Below are 20,885 nucleotides of genomic sequence, written 5' to 3' on the forward strand. Positions count from 1 at the left end.
ATAAATTTGATTGTAATCACATATTGTTGTTGTAAATATAACAAAAACATTCTGTTTAATAGTTTCCAAAAATTCACTGTACTTTAAACAAAAAATATATGTTTTTGAGTTTACAATACTTTTCTGTAGGGATTTTACATAGTTTTTATGTAAATTTCACAGTCATTTTTTACAGTGTAGTAATTCACCTGGTTTGTACATTATATTCGATGCAGTGTACAGGAAGTGATTTGTTTCTATTTATATTCTCATTTAGGACACAAACAGACTCAAGTGGACCCAGAACAAGATTCATCTGTGCAGTTAAAACCAGGTCCATGAGTAACCAGCCGTCACAAACTGCATAAAATAAACTGAAACATTAACGAGTCAAATGAATAAAGTTGAAAAGCTGTTTTATTGTACAAAACCTTTGACTGTTTGTAGAAAATACAAATGTCCTTGAGGTTAAAGAGTGTTCAGTAAACGCATCACAGTGATACAAACCTGTGTCCTGCTTACACATCTCCATCCATTATTATACTTTTAGCAAAATCTGCACTTTAAAGTTGTATTTTTTTTTTTTTTACAATAAGCAGTTAGTTTCTGAATGTCTCCTTTTTTTCCCAACTTTGCTTTTAGCAAAACAAAAACAGTAGATATTAAATGTTAAAACCTGTAAAGTTAGATTTCTAACATCAGTACTGTTGAGTGAATGAAGACACAGAATCAATAAAGTGTAGATACTACACACACACACACACACACACACACACACACACACACACACACACACACACACACACGTACAAAAATGCTGCTTCAAACGAGCACTCTTGTTGTTCGCGTTACAGAATTATACATTAAATGGTTTATAACCATAAAAGGGAAACATTAAGAGAAACGGTAAAACTAATTAGTAAAAGATTAAAATTAAACAATTTCCCCTCCGCGATAAAATCTCTACAGGAAGTAGAAAACTCAGCAGATTTGTTTAATACTGAAGAATGTACAACGCAGCCTGATTTGTCATGAAGGAAACTATTTACACACAAATCTCACTAAACTGTCACGTCGGGTAAAAATAAGTCCGATATCAGTTCTTCCTCAGACTGTAATTTACTTTAGACGGTGAAAGCTTTAAGAGGATTAAAGGAAAACGCCACGGTTGTCATGGCAACTGAACAATATCTTACTTGAAAATGCTTCATTAGGGTCATCTGACTGAAAACATAAAAAGCTTATAACGAATTGGCCGATAGACTCGAGTGTTTACTTCTTCTTTGTGTGATGATTCATCTGCGCCGCCGTTTAATATCTGCGTTTCATATCAGATTTTTGTATGAAAATGTGTATTTTGGACTTTTTAATGCAATCGGCAGATGAAAAACCATTTCGGCGCCACCTGCAGAGGACGTAACGGAGCGGATTCGAAAGAGTTTAACTGGCAGTGATGTCACAGCGTACACTGGAGTACACTGTGACATCACTGCTGCGCTGAAAGATGAATTTTAACAGCAAAGAATTTCAACCAATTAAGTCAAACGGCTGAAGAAAACCGAGAATCAGTTAACAGACGTAAAGCATCTCAGTAGCTCAAATATCTAATTTTAGATATTATAACTGGTATCAAAACCTGAATTTTGTGGTTTCTGGAAACACTGGAGGAGGAATTAGACGCTGCTTTGGATAAAACAAAATGGCATAAATCCTGCCATCATATGCTACACAGACTCTATGACTATCAGGTCATAATATATAAAGATAAACTGGCATCAGTGATGAGAAAAGTTTCCTGAAAAACACAAACATTTCTCCACAAGTAACTGGTTGTTTTCTCGCTGAGGTACGAAAGGGTCACGTTCGTCTTCTCAGCTTCTTCAGATGCTTTCTTTCAGTTCTGTAATGAAAAACGTTTTCATTACTTTCATGTTCATGTTGGGGTTTTTTTTGTCCGTCAGTGACTTTGCCGTTCTGACACGACGTCCTGCAGGCGTTTCAGCAACACGTCCGGACTGCTGCCGTTTTCTGGACACGCCCTCTTGCTGGGGGAGTCGCACGCTGATGACATCATCATGTCTCCCTCCATGGTGAAGGCCCTCTTCCTGCTCACGCTGCCCTGCCGGATCATCCGGTTGATGTCCGATAACTCCTGGAAGGAGCGACGGAGACGAGACAGAAGAGGAAGAAGCAGCGAGAGAGAAAACTTTTAGTATCACGTATGCTGATGATGTTATTGTGTATGTTCACATATAATAATACAGTAAAGGTGCTGTAAACTACAAACAGCCCCTCATTCACTTCAATGAAACATTTGACACAGCAAAGGTGGCGTCTAACAACAGAATAAATAGAGCTGCAACGATTAGTCAATAGAAATTAACCAGCAACTATTTTAACTCTTTCATGCATGGTGTTTGAACCATTTAAGTTGTAATACCATGTCCCAACTACCAGGTGTTGAACCCCGAAAGTGTTGTCTACAGTTCCATCTGAATATCATTTCTGACTCTCTGTGATTTCGTGATGTTAAATCATAAATTCAACATGGCGGAGTGTGGAGGAAATGCACCGAGTAGCTCAGGAATATCTGTTCAATACTTTTATTCTCAGAGAAAAAAAAACAGGTAAAAAGTATATTTTTCAACTAAATAAGATGTTTGAAATGCTTTTATCAAGTTTTTAATAATATTTTTCTTGTACATTATTTTCATCTGTCCGCTCCAGTGGACGTCATGCAACAAAGGTACATTCTGTCTACAGGGCCTCGGTCTGGTTTTTCAAATATCTTCTCTATTGTTGTTGTTATCTAATGTTCCTATGTGTATTCATACCATTTGCTCTTAGTAATAAAATAATTTATATATAAACATATATATAAATATATATTTTGCCTATATCAATTTCCGTAAATCACTGTTTACTCCGTTGATGCATGGTGTCAACTACAGTGGACACATTTCAAAATTCAATATATTAAAAAAAAAAGTTACTGACATGATTTTTCACTTATTTAGGAGTAAAAATAAACAATTTATTTCATTTAAGTAAACAGTTTTTACTCTGTGATTTAATTCATGCATGAAAGGGTTAATTATTTGTTTTAGACATTTTTAAAGCAAAATATGCCAAAAAAATATCTGTTTCTAGGTTCTCAAATGCCAAAACTTTCTCCATTATTTCTGTTTTATATCATTTTAAACTCAATATGGCGTCTTCTGAGGAGACTTAAAGTAAGTTGGTCAATCAGAAATTGTTTACAAAAAAACCCTGATTGTTTTAACATCTGAACCTGAACCGCAGGCTGAGGAGTGAACTGGTTTGAATATTTGGTGTTACCAGTAAAATAACTGGGAGGCTGCAGATGAAGCTGAGTGAACTGAGTGTTTTATGATCTACTGTTTTGTTCTTTTTTTGCTTTATATTTATGCTTCTTTGTTTAGATGTTGTCTTGTTGTCACATTTGTTTCTTTTCTATTCAGAGAGAATTTATAAACCTTAAACTCTCTTTGAGGAGCTGAGTGATTCTGGTTTAAATGTTTTTTAATTTGTAAAACGTCCTGAGAAAAAAAAGCATTCATGAATCTTCTGGGACTTTCTGCTTCGTGCTGCACAAAATGTAAATGATACTGAATTAATCAAGACAACAGGTAATCACAGAGGAAGTGTTGAGTCTGCAGTAACCGGGGGAAACACGGGAAATTAGAAATGAAAGCCTGGTTCTCTGCTGAGGTAAATACATGTAAGGAATCTTTAATTTATCACAACAGCAGCTCGACTTACTGTATAAAATGCTACTGAATTTATTGCCTTTAGACGACAGAACTTCAGACTTTTGCAGGACTTGTCGACACTTTGTATTAATTAGAGCTGTATTTAAAAATACGCTTAATCTTAACATCCTGAGATCGATCTTTGCACTTTGCATTTGTAGCTGTATGAGAAAGCATTTATTTTTTAAAATATGCTTAATGATGGCTCCCTCGCAGCTCTATTATCTTTCCTGCTCTCCTGTGTCATGTTTGAGTCTTTCTGCATTTGCCCAAGAAAAAAAATCCTTCTTTTATAGCCATGAAATGTGTTTAAAGCCTCGAATCTTAAAGGAATCAAAAGTGTTTCTCACTTGTTGAACGTAGAAGAAAATGTTCAAGATGTTTCAGGATAACTTGAGCAGTGCTTTTTGTTATATCCGTATTTATCTGAATCAAGAACTGAATCTAAATGAATCGATTCTGCTCTAGTTTTAATGTCAGGAGGAGTCAGCTGTGAGTCTGAAATGTCAGCTGATTAAATGTCAGGAACAAAATCTTTCCAATTAAAAAACGAAGCAGCTTGTAATAAAACCCTCTCCCCTCTACATGTGAAGGTGTGTGTGTGTGTGTGTGTGTGTGTGTGTGTGTGTGTGTGTTCTTGCCTTCGACGGGCTGCTGTTGATCCTGTACGTGTAGGAGTTCGGCGTGAGGCAGCCTGCGGAGTTCTTGTGCGGGGAGACGTACAGCGAGTGTCTCTGAGAGACTCGACGAGGAGAGAGAGGCTGAGCCCGAACCGACGGGAACGGAGAGAGAGGAGGAGCGTCCGCCTGCAGGGACGACACACACACACACACACACACACACACACACACACACACACACACACACACACACACACACACACACAGAGTCATGTTATATAACCATTCGTTAACTGTGAGGTACTAATTTCATTGTACTGAACTTAATTTTTGTGCTGTGGGGTCTCGTTTCACAGCATGACGTCTGCTGCTGCGTGTGAGTGTCGTACCCGGTTATCGTGGGTGGCGTATCGCAGCGCGAAGCTTTTCATCTTCAGGACGAAGACGCTGTTGTAGAACTGGATGAGGTCACCGCGCTCCTCCTCCCCTGATTGGTCGGAGTTCGCTTCTGCTGAGACCTGATTGGTTTTCTCCGCAGCTGAAGGGACACACGGATCGATTGTTTCAAGTCATTCATCAAATAAAAACAACAAACATTTGTAGGTTCCAGCTGCTGCAAAGTGAAATTATTCTCCATCTCATAACATGGTAAACTGAACCTGGTCGAGTTTTTCTGATATTTTATACACTAGACAGTTTATTGATCAAAACAAACTTTCCAGAGATGAATTGATAATTGAAATAATCATTAAAGTGTTCAGTGGTCACATGGATTTAACTAAATTACTGCTGCAAGCTCAATTCAACTTGATGTTCATCAGGTACTCAAACGCATCGGCACATATTTCAGTTTTAATAAATTACATCAAACCTAATCTGGTATTTCTGTTTCTGCAACTTCTTGTTACTTATCGACAAACACGTCTGTAATAATTTAATATCAGCTGATATACAGCATGTACATGTGATCTTACATTCGCCGCCCGATGCAGGATCCACCTCCATGTTCTCATCAGCCACCTGCTCTCTGGGAGTGTGACGCAATAGGACGCTGCGGTAGACCTACACACACACATAAAAATTTTGGGTTGTAAGTTGTATTTTCTCATTCTAGTCAAAGTTCTAACTTCTTACTATAGTAAAACAATCAGACATCATAAATGTTGTTGTACGTTGTTCAATAACATTTATATTTCTAAACCAAATTAAAATTATTGTAATTTATCTCAGTTTTACTTTAATAATTCATTGTTTTATCTTATCGTCTCAGAACTTTGTAAAACAAATGATTATTATATTATTATAACTGTTAGTCTGGTAGTTGTGTGATGTATTGGAGTGTTTGCTATAGTATGTTGTATAATATCATATCATAGCATATAGTGCTGTGTCCCTGTGTGTGTGTGTGTGTTTCTCACATGGCTGCTGGCTTGTGGTTGGCTGCGATAACACTTCATGATGTCCTGGAAGGTGTGAGTCTCTTTGGTGATCTACAAGAAGGAGGGAAGGAATCACATTAACGGTGAGTTTCACTGTTGTTGAAACATTTGTTTCTCCTGCTGACAGATTTAAAAACTTGCTGCCTGGTAAAGAAAAGTACTATTTATGTTTAGAGAGTCAAAAAAATCCTCCACACCCGGATCTCACTGTAGACACCACATATACAGGTATTAAATGATGTGTTTCAAGTATAAATACATGTTTACCGTCAGTTTTCTCTTATAATGTGCTGTTTTTACTGGATATTAACAGTGTATGTTGTAATATAGGTGGAAACAGCATCTTATTCTGTTAGTAATTAAAAATGTGTAAGAGTGTTCAGGATTTTCTTTATTTTATGAATAAAATAAAATTTAAACTACTACTGCTAAAGATTTTGTGAATAAAATAAGATTAAATAAGAAAGATACTTAGTATGAAGGATGTTGTACATAAAATGACAGATGACAGCAGCAGCAGCATTTAAGGCAGCTGCTAGAAACATATTTCTCTCCAAGTAAAAAAAAAAGGATTTAGGAATTAAAAACCTTTTAAGCTGCCAGAAACATTTCCTCCTGTGAGGCGACATTTCCTCCTCTTGCAGTCAACTGTCTTAATTAAACGTGAAGCACTTGAAACACAAAACGAGTTTTCTTACTTTGCATATGATGTAAACGCTGCACAGCAGCAGCTGGTCGAGATGTCTGTCTCGCATCAGATCGGTCGAGTGAACCAGAGAATGTTCGAAACACGTCCAGATCTTCCCTCGAAGCTCCGAGGAGACGTCCAGCTTCACGCACAGATCCCGCAGACGCACGCTGGCCAGGTGATACACCTGCAAACACAGACGGAGAGGACAACAACCGTCAGTCTGCTCACTGGTCTCCGTCTACCGTCATCTATAAACACCGTTCAGCAGGAAGTCATAAACACTGATGAGACGCATCAACAGGAAATAAATCAGCAACTATTTTGATAAATGAATCATCGTTTAAGGCATTTTTCACCGTTTTCTGACAATTTAAAGACAAAATAATTCATATAATATAATATTCTCTCCTCTAATATGTAACTGTCACATGACCACCTCTCATATCAGTCATGTGACTGCTTTGCTGTAGAAAGATGTTTTTTCAAACTTATAGTCGGTTCATTTTGGTCTGAATCAGTTTCTTTTCACACAGCGAAAAATCCGAGCAAATCAAAATGCATCACTATGAGCCGCATGACAACGTTCAGTCTGCTTATTGGTCAGATGTGTCTGAGGCAGAAACACAGGAAGAAGCTCCTCTGGCCAAATACAACACTCACCGCTGCGCTAGTCAAGCTAGACCGGCTAGTTCTTAGCAACTGTTAAATAAATTCACTCATCCACGTCCCAGAATGCAAAGCACAAACATTTGGATCACATTCCCAACACGAACCATTTAACACCATTTTGTTTGGGACCAAAACCACATCGTCAGGATCCTGCTATGGTTGTTTTGGTCCACACCTGAGAACGATGACTGTGTTCAGATCTGCTCAAACGGACTGAGGAGGAAAACAAACATTATTCCTACATTTTTAATGGCGTTAATTATGCTAATGATCAAATCTCTGTGACTCCTCATGAACAGGTGACGTTCATCAGGCTGAAATGTGAGATTTAATAAAAGGTTTGTGCAGTTCAGAGAGTTTGAATCTAACTTGGAACAACGTAAAGCAAACATCACGGAAATCACAGATCACAGATTCCTGCATGAGGCCAAATGTTTGTAGTTCACTCTTTGGGCTGTACAACAGTGCTGGAAATACACGTCTAATAAAATCATAATTACTGCCTGTTAATGTTTCTCATATTGGAAGAACAGATTTTTTCTTACATTTTTCCAGCTTTATTACACCTCTATGAATAAAACAACCGATTAACAAGCTTGTATGATGTTTATTTGATGGCTGGTAAGATATTTAATAAAGTTTTCTGGACAAATCTTTCATGCATCATGATGATCAGCAGTATAATCAACAGCAAATCAAAACTGCCTGAATTTCATAATAAAACATCATCTAACAAACGATCGTCCACACCAGCAGAGAGCTCTGAAACCACATTTAAAATCATTAATGATAGTGAATCTACCTTCCTGAAGAACAGAGCCAGTGATCCGGTGCGTCGCGGCCTGCCGCTTCCCGTCTGGGGGTCAGAGGTCACGGGTGCAGGAGCGGGCGCAGCGCGGCTGGGGGAGGCGGTCAGCAGGAACTGAGCGGTGACGGGACCCGATGATTCACACGGCGGCACCGGGATCAGTGTGATTGTGCGTTCGTTACTCATTCCTGCAGATATTCACAGACATTCGCTCAAAGAAAAGCACCAACACAGGAAGTCTGTATTTATCTATCTTTATCTCTTTATTTGTATTTTATTGTGCAACATCTGATCTAGAAACTTCACTTGTGTGTCTCTACCTTGCAGGGGGATACTCAGGACGGTGGTCTGGGTACCCGGAGCTCCGATCTTCAGGGTGCTGCTGGAGCCGAACGTCAGCCTTTTAGCCGGAGACGATATCGGGCTCAAACCCGCGATCACTCCCGATGTCACGGTCGGAGGGTCGTCGCCGAAGAGACGGCGTTTGGCGCTGCCGGCTGCCGGGGAGCTGTACCTGTCGTGGACCGACAGCGGAGAAGGAGGCACGTCTGGAGGGGAAGATGATGAAGATGATGAAGATGATTTTACACAAAATTAAAAAACACACATGTGTAACGTTCATGCACTTAAACCGGAGTGAACACCCACCTTTGCGTGCGCTGCCCAGACCGGATCTGAACTCCCTGATGCGAGGGTGGATGATGGGCGAGAGGGCGACCAGAGGCAGGTGGGACTGACCTCCCATGGCAGAACCAGAACCAGAACCAGAACCAGTGTCTAAACTGGAGGAAAAATTCACCTGAGGATGAAAAGATGGAGAAAGAAGAGTTGATGAGGAGGATGACAGGAAGTACGACAGAGAGAAAGTGAAGTAGAGACAAAGAGGACGCAGCAGGAAGAAGAAGAAGAAGAAGAAGAAGAAGAAGAAGAAGAAGAAGAAGAGATAGTAAACTGAGTAGTTTTGGATTTTGGACTCATCAGACATTTAAAGACGTCAGCTTGTGTTCTAAGAGACTAAAATGGACATTTTTCACTATTTTCTGAGATCAGACAAACAAAATGATGATAATTATGATGAAAAGAGCTGCTACGATTAATCAATTTGTTACCAACTATTCTTATAATCAATCATTTTGAGTCATTTTTCAAAGAGGAAATATTCCAAATTCTCTGATTGTTAATGTTAATTATTTATTGGTTTCTTCTTCTTCTTCTATTGTGACAGTAAACTGAATATCTTTGAGTTGTGGACTGTTAGTTGGGACAAAACTCATCTTCAGCTTTGGGAAACAGTGATTTTCACCATTTTCTGACATTTTAGGGATTAAACAACTAATTGATTAATTGAAAAATAATCAACAGATTAATTGATAATGAAAATAATTGTTGCTGCAGTCAAAGCGAGAACTTTTTAATGTTTGTTCTCTTCTTGTTCTTTAAGGTTTGAAGCGATTCACCTTTTTGTTTAGAAAAAGATCTGACAACGAGGTTTGAGAATTCATTTGCTCTCAGTGTATTTTTCCTTGTATTGACAGTTATCTTGAAACGAGACTGAGAAAAGTAGATCGATGAACTAGAATCAACCAAACTCATTTGTAACGGAAACAGAAGCAGAAATCTTGTTCTGTTGGCAGAAATCTCATTATTGTCTTGTTGTACTTAAGGTTCAATAAATAGACTGACAGACTCCCAGCTAACAGACATTTGCAGTTGAGAGAGATTGTGATGTTAAGTATGTTTACATGTTGTTGTTGTTGGTACAAACAGGTGTGTGTTTATCTCAACGTCTTCACAGCTGCAGGTATAATAAAGTAAGTAGGTAAAGTGATGTAGGGAGCATGATATGCGTGTTAACATGCTGCTGACCTCCTCCACTGTGGGGACTTTGTTCCCGGCGGCCTGCAGGGCGCTCCACAGGGCCGAGTCTGCAGTCCACGCTCTGCTCTCCAGAACCTGCTCTTCAATCAAGTTCAGATGCTTCACCATGTCTCTGGACAGGCCTTCCTCTGAGCGGATGAACACCTCGATCACCTGCACGCACACACGCACACACACACACACGATATATAAAGTTTTATCAGACATTTCTGGAGCAACTGATAATAACTGTTAATTGTCTTCTTGCAGCACAACAGCACCAAACATGTCAACTGAAATCTGATCAGTGAAATGTCTCTTTATTAAACAGACTGGCTGGTGATGTTTAAGGATGTAAATGTGTGTGTGTGTGTGTGTGTGTGTGTGTGTGTGTGTGTGTGTTTTACCTTAAAGAAGTAGAACGAGGGCAGTTTGAAGACGTTGATGATCCAGGGGAAGGTTCTCTGGGAGCTGTAGGAGAACAACACCACCTCCAGACAACACGCCATCAGAGAACAGTGGAAGATATCCTGCTCTAACAAAACCTACAAACACAACGCAGATTTTCATTTAGTTAAAAGAAAAAAACAACAACGACATGCCAACAAAATGATCACTGAGACATCTGGAGACAACGTGATGAAATGAAGGAAGGAAAGAAACAGAAAGAAAAAACAAGAAAAAGAGTTTTGGGGCAGTTTTAAAGAACACTGACATAATATAGTTCCTGTAGATAAAGTGAATAAAGATGCATGGAAGTTAAATAACACTCATCCTAGTTTTTGTGAATCTAAGGTAACATCTTCAAATGTCACATTTTGTCTGATTAACAGTCCGAAACTTAAATATATTTAATTTATTATCATATCTGACGAAGAAAAGCAGCAAATTCTCACATTTAAGAAGCTGGAAACAACATTTCTGGCATTTTGCATGAAAAATTACTGAAATGATTGATCAGTTTTCTTTCAATCCAATAACTGATTCATCATTTCAGCTCTATTCTTAACTTAATAACAAGACTTTTGGTCAAATCTGATTGAAATAATAGAATCAAATGTGCTAGAAAGCTTATAAAAATCTGCACCTTTGAGTTCAGACTGTTTTATCAGATTTAAATATTACAAATATTTGTTTTCAGCTCTTCCCAGAACATCAAGCAGCTGGTTTGACATTTTCTGTTCCCAGTTAGTCCTTCCTGCAACCGTCAGCCACTAAAGATAAAAGCTGTTTAATTTGTAGTTTTTGCTTGTGAATTTTTTTAAGATTTCACACTGACGACACTTTAAGATTCGGCAGCTCAGTGGAAACACATGAACACAGCGTTGCAGCGTCTTACACTCATGTCTTTGCCGTGCAGCCGTCTGGTCTCCTGAACCATGACGTTCTCCAGGATCTTGTAGTAAAGGATCTCAGCCAGCTTCAGTCGGTTCTCTGCAAAATCTGAAACAAGACAAAAGAAAAAATTATTCTTCTGTATCTAAATGTCGAGGATCTCTGTTTATACGAAGCTGAGGACTGATTATCCCAACGATCATTAGAGCAGCAGAGATTAGTCCATCGTTACCGATATGAGAGCCAGATGATTCCTCCGAGTCGTTGGTGTAATGTTCTTTGAAGGTTTGTCCCAGTGTCTTTACTCTGGCCAGTATGGACTCAGTTGGGTCTCTGGAGCAGGATCTTTAACAGCAGCGCAGGAAACACCGTTAGCAGGAAGAAGCGATTTTAAACACAAGATATAAAGAAAGAGGCCGAAAGAGACGGAACTGACTTGAAAATCTGCATCAGCTGGTCGCTGGGGGCGGTCCTTAACCCGGCCACCATGCTCTGCAGCCGGCTGACGCTCTGCGTCGCCGAGGAGACGGGCGTGACGAGCAGGTCCTTCTCCTTCAGGTAGACTCGTCCCGTCAGGGGGGTGGAGGGAGCGAGAGAGCCCGACTGCAGACAGAGAGAGAGAGAGTTTATTTCTACTCCACATGTGTGTTTATCTTCTTCATATGATGTTGACTGTGTCTCTACTTTATATAATGTTGCATATTTAAGTCATTGTTACAATACACATACTTTATAGTATCATTATCTTGGCTAAAACTTGTTATACACAATTCTCTACTTAAAAAATTAAATACATGGAAATATTTACATCATCAGAGCACATTTTAATAGGTTAAATTACTTTTGATTTGATTACTTTTAATTTTTAGACATTTTTACTATAGAAAAAACAAATATTTATGGAAAGTAGGGAGTTCTGAGTTTTCAGTCCTTTATTTCCTCCTTTTATTTTATTAACAGACTTATGCAACAGAAAATACAAACAACAACAGGACGACTCTGTGTTGTTGTTTGCTTATGTGTTGAAACAGATTTTCACACTCCACCGTCATTTTCTAATTCATCATTGATCATATTTGCATGATGAAACACAAACAGGAACGCACAACAGCGTCTTTTAGTTCCTAGTTTAGTTCCTTTGGTTCCTGGAACTTTTTGGTCAAAAAGAAGCAAAAGTGTGTTTCTTTTTCTGCTTGTTGTTATTTAAGGATGAGTCTGGTGATTTTTGTTATTATCAAGTAATCCCATGAAAAGAACCAAATGAATTGATCTAACAAGCGTTGTGTGTGTATCTAAAGCCTGATATATCTGATTCCTCTGAGCCGCAGACCTCCGATGTCGTCCAAAAGCTATTAATTCATGATATGTTAAAAAAAAATCAATTTACTGTCATACATGACAAAGAAATACAGCAAATCGTCTCATTTGAGAAGCTAAAACCGAAGCATGTTTGGCATTTTTGCTTGAAAAATAACTGAAACAATTATCAAAATAGTTGCTCGTAGATTAATTTTCTTTCAATCAACTAACTCTGCACGCTGCTGCACTGGGTGACATTTTCCTTCATTAGCATGAACACACACACACCGTCCTGCTGCCAGAAATACTCACTAAAGCACCAAATGTGGATTCATCCACTGCTGAAAATAGTCCCCAACAAACACACTCTGTCCTCCTGTTTGTCTGCTTTAAAACTACAACGACAAGCTGATCTGGGAAATAACTGAGCCTTTTTTTTTAAAAATTAAATTACACTTGTGATTTACATCTTCATTGCTAGTTTAGGTCTTTTGAGGTTTGAATATACATTTACAGTGTTTGTACCTTCTCTACATGTTGCTGCAGCTGGTTCTGAGCGCTCGTCTGGCTGGCTGAAGGTTCCTGAACGATTTTCCTCGGAGTTCCGATTTCCTCATCGGCGTCGGCTCCAAGAAACACCCGCTCATCAAAATCTCCCACCGTCAACACGTACTCCTCATACTCCCTGTTTATGGCTTTACTGTAGACACAAAACACACAGACACACACACACACACACACACACACACACACACACACACACACACACACACACACACAGAAATACAGTTAAACAGTTAAACACAACAACATCTCATATGAAGCACGTTCAGAACTTTAATTCAGTAAAACAGAGTTAAAGAGAGACAGTGTAGGACAACAAATCTTCCCTCAGAGTGATGCTTGACATTTGTTCTCTTATTGATTGATCAGCTTACTTGTTATCAATGAAGTTCTGAGGATCCAACAGTTCTGTCAAAAGCTCCTCGTTTCCTTTCAGGATCTGATTGGAAAAAGAAGCCTGATTACAACCCTCACAACATGTAGAAGAGTAGTTTGTCTGTATTTATAACAGAGTTTGTGAAGGTACCTGTTTCTGGAACAGTTTCTGTATATAAGGTTTGAAGTAATGCTGTTTGATGCCTTTCGCCTCCACAACCAGCCCGTCATGCAGCTCACACAACTTCTCCAACACACACGGAGGCGGCTCGTCTGGTGAGACGTGGCCGTCAGCGCGGTAGAGAGCAGGCAGACCTAAACACACACACACACACACACACACACACACACACACACACACACACACACACACACACACACACACACACACACACACACACACACACACACGCGTGAGCAAACATGCTTACAGAGGAATTCTACTTTCATACTTTTTCTCTCTCTCTCTCTTCTTTTAGGACCCATTTACATCTGGTATTAATATGCACACACGTTATTTTGACTGATTCTGCCCACATTGTGATCACATTTTTACACACAAACACACACACACACACACACACACACACACACAGTAAGTCTGACCTCTAAATGTCGGGTTGATGAGGTCCTTCCTGTTTGCACAGAGCAGAGCGTTGCCAAACACAAGGTCCAGACAGCAGAGCAGCAGGTGGTACGAGTTCACCAGGTCATCACCAATCATACGGAAGTTACCTTCACAAACACACACACACACACACGTCAGATAACACACACACATAATCTGCATCCCAACTAAACAACATTATTTGGAAATGTAAGCAGGTCCAATAAGTCTGTTACACAAAGCTCTTATTTTGACTTTCACATCACTTTTAACCTGCACTGACAGATGTTTTGTCCAGCAGTTTTCAGCAGAAATAAGTAAAAAAAACAACTCTGACATTTCATCACCTTTCAAGTTAACGAACAGTTGCTTATTTCCACATCCAGCAGTTACGCAGCAACATTATTATTCATCTGGAGTCGTGTTTCTGTCCACCTGGTGACTGTAAGTCCAGTGTTCACTCTCTTTTAGCTGTTTCTGCTCTCTACCGACTCCTGAGGGGAATATCTGGCTCTTTAGCTGCTTTTTAGAGCTTTTTCTCTGCCTGCTGCAGCCGAAAAACGACGCTATGAGAGCGCTGAGAGTGAAGCAAAACAGTAAAGTTGCAGCCGGACAGATAAACAATGAGCTGAAACTCACTATAAAGCTCCATAAAGCCAAGAGGAGCTGCAGAGTCTCTGATAATTCTCTGTATGTTCATCACTACAAGCCACAACCAACACATTACACAGTGTCATTTCATACATTGTTTTATGAATAAATATGGATAATAGCTGCTTTAAACAACCACACCGATGCCGGCATGAACGCTACAGAGTTTCTAGCTGCTCAGCGGTTTGGGTTTGTTTCTTGGTACCTTTGGTGTAGACAAACAGAGTCCAGCAGAACTTGAACACATCGCTGATGTGACAGGGCAGCCGCCTGCAGAGCCAGAGAGAGGACACACACTCGGTTAGACTGGGCTGACGGGGCTGACGGGGCTGGGGTGAATGTGTGTGTGTGTGTGTGTGTGTGTGTGTGTCTCCATAAGCGGTGCTTCCAGAAACAATGACTAAATGTGACAGAGAGAATAAAATCTTTGTGCTTGTGTTTCCAGCTTCAGGGCTGGCAGCGTGTCTGTGTGTGTGTGTGTGTGTGTGTGTGTGTGTGTGTGTCATGCCTGTGTTTCCTGCTGCGTGGCTGGCGTGGCGGTTCGCCTCCCTGCGGGTTCTGAAACATGTCCATGAAGATGGGCTCGAACTTGCGGAATATCACCGTGGAAACCTCAAAGTTGCGCTCCAGCCGCTCCATACGCAGCCGGAAGTCCTGCGAGAGGTTGGACATGTCGGCCCACTTCCTCATCTTAGAGAAGAACTGGATCAAACTGGGAGCGCAGAGGGGGAACGGACACACGTGTTATGAGCGACATACAAAAATCCACAAACTCTCCAGTGTAACGGATATGAACATGGTGTCTGCATATTTCACAAAAGACTCTTTAATGCTGGAAAAGCAATAAAGAAACAAAGCTGGATGTTTACAGGTTCAGGAGTCAAATAAGTTTAGAATGAAATCATGCAGCTGAATCCAGCGTGACCAAGCAGGAAAAGACTGAAATTGTTTATATATGTTATGAATCCCAAATCCCAGATATGCTGTAATTACTCATATTTAAATAAAATGTTATATTTAGAGCTGCAACTATTAGTCAACTGAGACAAAACTATGTTGTTGATCATTTCAGTCATTTTTTAAGCAGGTTCCAGTTTCTCAAAGGTGTTTTTCTTTCTCATATATGTGAGTAAAGTGAATATCTTCAGGCTTTAGACTGTTAGTCAGATGAAACAAACATACTGGAGACATTACACTGGGCTCTGAGATATTGTGAATGCTATTTATTCACTATTTTTTAGAATTTTATTGACTAAACGAATAATCGATAAAATAGAAAACAGTTACTGATTCATTTTCTGTCACCTGATTAAACGTTTCATCTCTAGTATTATACAGTATTCATTCTGACTTCCTGTTGAACATGAACGTGTGAAACACGCTGTAGTGCATTTCCTGAATCAATATTTCCGTTATCACTGTGGTACTTTAATACAGCTTCCGGTGGCAAACATTTTATACTTTTAACCCAGTTCTTCAGAAGATTTAACAACTTTTGTTTCACTTTCGTACAGAAGACGTTTACCTCCTCAGTTTTCAGTCACTTCACAAGTCTTATCTTCAAGTTTTATCTACACAATCAGTTGTTTTAAAAATCTACCAACTCTCAACGAGGTTCATACGGCACGTGTTCTGATTTGTCAAACGTGCTGTGAGTGCCGTAGAGCCGACAGCGACTGACCTGAGTTTGGAGGAGCGAAGGATCCTTGTGAGGGAGACGCAGTTTCCTTCCATCAGCCCTTTACCCACCGTGGGAGTGGATCCTTTCCTGCAGGCTGCGTACAGCGAACAGGCCAACCAGTGGACCACCTCTCCCTGCAGAGACACAGCCATGCATCATTTAAACAAGACACCACAATAAGGACATTCATATATAGTTAAACTGTGCAACAAAACCCCAAAGACACACAAACTGAGCAAAACAGACAACAATAATAACTATTCTTCATTAACAGAAAGCTCAACAACCACTGCTTCACTTCAAGCACACAAACACAAACTTATAGACGTCAACAGCAACAGCTAAACATACGACAGCATGAATATGTTTAAAAAGAGGAAAAAAATGACGTGTAGTTAAAATAACTGCACAAAAATACTTTCTTTGGTCTTAATTTTTAGATTTTATTTACCTGCAGAAAATTAACTGGATATTTTTAATGAGGCTGATGAAGGCCACATAATTACCCAGAGAGTCATGACTTGACTGACGGCTTGAATACCAACACTTAAAATATTATTATAAATGAAAATCTTAATAAAAACATTATAAAAAGACCGATCTGACTGCAAAACATCAGCTCTAATCTGTATTTGTCTGACACCTTTTTAAAAAGATGATACTAAATCAGATCAACATTCATTTATAGACAATATTAGAGTTTTTCAGAAGTTGCTTGATTTGAGCTGAAAAGATTAAACAATTAATCGACTGGTCAATTGACAGACAATTAATGGGCAATTATTTTTAGAATATATTAATAGTTTGAGAAACATTTGCGTGATGTGAGTAAATGTGAGTATTTTCTTCATTTCTCTGTTTAATATAAGTATAAACTGAACATCTTTTGGGTTTTATACTGTTAGTCTGACAAAATAAACTATTTCAATACATCACTTTAGCCTCTCAGAAATTATGATTGGTATTTTCACAATTTCTGACATATAGATAAAACAATTCATCAGTTCATGATAAAATATCTGCAGATTAATTTAAATAATCATTAACTGCAGCCCTACACTACACAAGCTACATAATAAAGTGTCATTGTCTTTAAAACCACGTCATTACCATACAATGGACATATCTCTAGTACTGTATCTGTGCTAACCGCTAACATCATCAGTATCGGCTACTACAACAGAAAATATTAGCTATTGGTTTCAGCAACAATAAAAAACACATTAACATTAATGTTTTTATTAAAGGTTATTTTTTCATTCTGCCACCGCAGAGACTAATGAATAGTTCTGAGTATTTTAACAGGTAAATTTCACTTTGTAGAGTGACACAAGAGCAAAGCAGCTGTTAACTGAGTGGATAATTTAAGTGGCTGCGAGTGCCATTTAAGCTGCATGTGGCTGCTGCTGTTGCTGCTACTTCCTCCTCTTACCTGCCGCCATCCAACAAAGTCCTAATTAATGTTGTGGCTGTAAACTCACTTTGATCCCTGCGTTTGATGATGATGATGATGTAATCATTAGCCCAGGGTTGGGTAAGTACCCGTCTCATAGAGGGAAGTGCAGACAGACAGCATGTCAGTTAACCGAGAAGAAAATCTGAATCTGATAAACAATATTTAACCCTGATGGGAGAGCCAGTGAGACGTTACGTCAACCTCAAACTAAGTTAATATCACTTACATGTGCAACTGAGTAAAGCTTAGCGTATTGTACCTTATATTTTCATTTGTAGTAGATGCTCATACTGTAAATAATGTATATATTATTCCTTTGCTGCTGTGAGACTTCTATTTCCTTGTGTGGGATCAATAAAATATGTGATATATCAAATATTATAAGCTGAACAAGAGCAAATTTATAAAAATCTCTATTTTAGTTTTATTTTTCCAGCTTTACTAGGTCTCATCTGTTATTTCACTCTGTATTATGTTATTTTACTGCAGTGTATTTTATTTTACTTCATATTTTTGTCCTTTTAATCTTCTGCCATCATTTGATTTTAGTCTTGAATTGCTTTAATTTTGATTTTAGAGCTGCAATGATTCATCTAAGTCGTTTTCTAAGAAAAAGTGGCATAAATTCTTCCAAATGTTCCAAACATTTTCTAGTTTTCTTACTAAATACTTTGGGTTTTGAACTGTTAGTCAGACAAAACAAGACATTTGAAAGCACCACAGTACAAACAATTAATCAAGAAAAGAATCAGTATTTAACTGATGATAAGATAATAAATACTTGCAGCCCTAATTACTTTATTTTCCCATGTAAATCACCTTGAAGCATTTGAAAGATGGTGTGTAAATAAAGTTTATTATTATTATTACTACTAGGGCTGCAGCTAATGATTTCTTTCATTATCGAGTAGTCTGCTGATTAATGTCTGTTTAAGAAATGCCCGCTCTAATTACCTACAATCCAAAGTGACATCTTCAAATATCTTTCTTTGTTTGATCAACAGTCCAAAACCCCAAAATATTCAGTTTACCATCATTTATTACAAAGAATAGCATCAAATCCTCACATTTGAGAAGTTGATATCAGATACTGTTTTGGCATTTTTGCTTTAAATTTTCAGAATAGTTGCAGATTAATTTTCTGTCCATCGACTGATTGTTGCAGGTCTAATTATTGGTCATCATGACTGTTGAGCTTGTTGTTCTCGCATGTTTAATGTGTGGGAAGTAAATATTTTGGGATTTTTGGCTTTTAGCCAGAAGTAAACAATCTCAAGTCATCATTTAGGGCTCTGGGAACCTGTGATTGTAAGTGATATACTTTATAGTAATGTTACCTAAATGTTTTAAAGTAAACAAGTAGATAACATCAAGACAACAGCCCTTTAACTCGCTGTTTGTGTCCCTCGCTGCTGCAGTTTACAGACCGATCAAAGTTACAGAGACTTGAGTAAATGTTATAGTTGGAAGTTTACCAGCAGGCTGAGTCAGTGAACAGTTGGTGAGAACATTATTTACCTCTAGTGTGTAAGTATCCCAGATGGCAGTGAAGTTGTCCATGGCTTCAGTGGCCGTCTGCTCGTCCATGTTCAGCTCCTGACACAACGTCTCCAAACTCCTCCGGACTGAGCTCTCCTCCATCCTCCCCGACTCAGAATCCGACGACTCTTCTCCCCGCATTCGTACAAACTCAACAGTTTACAGTTTCGGTCAAGTTTTGCACCCCGCAAAGTTAAATCCGAAACACCAAAACACAGCCGCAGCTCCCAGTTTCTCCACGACCAGCGGACTTCCGCTAACCCATCCCCACAATGCAGCGCGTTGGCGCGAAAACTGCAGGGCAGCGACCAATCAGAGCCGAGGGGAGCGTCGAGTCCCGGGTGCCGAGAGCTGTTCGCCCGACCCCCTTTCTCCTGCGCTCGTGCTCCTTACAGCAAACCGTTACCATGCAACCGTTACCATGCAACCGTTACATCCACGCTCTCACTGCGATACGACCGTTAGGACGCACGAAACTTTCTTTTCTTCACTGTTCATAATGTACGGCGAATTCCGAACACATAAAATGAAATAGACAGGAAGACAACCCAACTTATCCACTTCCTTAATGATATTAAACCCAATTTATCCACTTCCTTAATGATATTCAACCCAACTTATCCACTTCCTTAATGATATTCAACCCAATTTATCCACTTCCTTAATGATCAACCCAATTTATCCACTTCCTTAATGATATTCAACCCAATTTATCCACTTCCTTAATGATATTCAACCCAACCTATCCACTTCCTTAATGATATTCAACCCAATTTATCCACTTTATTAATGATATTCAGCAAGACTATATTCCAACTCTTAGTAATGTTTTTATTAGCCATCATGCTAGCGGCATGGTAGCAACAGACATTATTCAGATAATTAACCGTCATCACGGTTAGGGGGGAAAGTTAAAGGAAACATTAATAATGACATTTAGTGGCTAATTCTTCATTTTTGCACCATTTACACTTATGAAAGAGTGTTAGACATCATAGTAAAAGCCTTACCATTGTTTACCCACTTTCAGATTTGTGAAACTTTTATTCTATTCGTGAAAACACAAAAAGCCAGATATTTCACCATCCAGATCACATTAGAACAGGTCTAGATCAAAAACCACTAGGTTTTGTCAAATAGTAATAATCCAGATTGGACAAGTCTAAATATAGTAGTTTTTGATCCAGACCTGGTCTGATGTGTTCTGGATGGGGAAACAAGTAGTGAAATCGCACTTTTTTCAGTTTTCACAAATAGAGTAAAGGTTTCACAAATCTGAAACTGTGTTTTAATGAGTCTCTGGAGTCTCCTTGTTAATCTAGTCCAGATTGGACAAGTCTAAGTATAGTGGTTTTTGATCTGAATCTGGTCTAATGTGATCTGGATATGGGGAAAGAAGTGAAATCACCCTTTTTTATGTTTTTGTAAGCAAAATAAAGGTTTCACAGATCTGAAAGTGAAAGTTTAAACTGAAAGTTTAAACAGCGTTAAGACTTTTGCTACAATATCTAACACTTTTTCAAAACCTGGGTTTTTCAAACA

General features: G+C 38.9%; 1 protein-coding gene across 1 annotated transcript; it reads right to left on the reverse strand.

The window, feature by feature from the left end:
- Window positions 1-378: 378 nt before the first annotated feature.
- rbl1 (retinoblastoma-like 1 (p107)) lies at window positions 379-20,077 on the reverse strand. Its single transcript, XM_042401984.1, has 22 exons — window positions 19,323-20,077; window positions 16,349-16,482; window positions 15,176-15,379; window positions 14,873-14,937; window positions 14,016-14,144; window positions 13,561-13,724; window positions 13,409-13,473; window positions 12,996-13,170; window positions 11,608-11,774; window positions 11,404-11,516; window positions 11,176-11,279; window positions 10,244-10,381; window positions 9,846-10,010; window positions 8,628-8,778; window positions 8,300-8,527; window positions 7,974-8,167; window positions 6,510-6,686; window positions 5,791-5,862; window positions 5,347-5,434; window positions 4,762-4,910; window positions 4,394-4,558; window positions 379-2,131 (listed from the first exon to the last, which is right to left on the reverse strand). Exons 1-22 carry the CDS (start codon window positions 19,482-19,484, stop codon window positions 1,937-1,939), a joined length of 3,204 nt encoding a protein of 1,067 aa, XP_042257918.1. The 5' UTR covers window positions 19,485-20,077; the 3' UTR covers window positions 379-1,936.
- Window positions 20,078-20,885: the final 808 nt, after the last annotated feature.

The sequence above is a fragment of the Thunnus maccoyii genome, chromosome 3, assembly GCF_910596095.1.
Source record: "Thunnus maccoyii chromosome 3, fThuMac1.1, whole genome shotgun sequence".
NCBI lineage: Eukaryota > Metazoa > Chordata > Actinopteri > Scombriformes > Scombridae > Thunnus > Thunnus maccoyii.

Bases quoted from the DNA above. Each gene is read 5' to 3' on its own strand.
- rbl1 (XM_042401984.1), bottom strand. From the start codon at position 19,484: ATGCGGGGAGAAGAGTCGTCGGATTCTGAGTCGGGGAGGATGGAGGAG. The intron at 13,725-14,015 runs GTCAGACTTACT...GTGTGTGTTTAG, and splicing joins CATCAACCCGACATTTAGAG to GTCTGCCTGCTCTCTACCGC. The intron at 8,528-8,627 runs GTGGGTGTTCAC...CTTCCCCTCCAG, and splicing joins TCTGGGCAGCGCACGCAAAG to ACGTGCCTCCTTCTCCGCTG.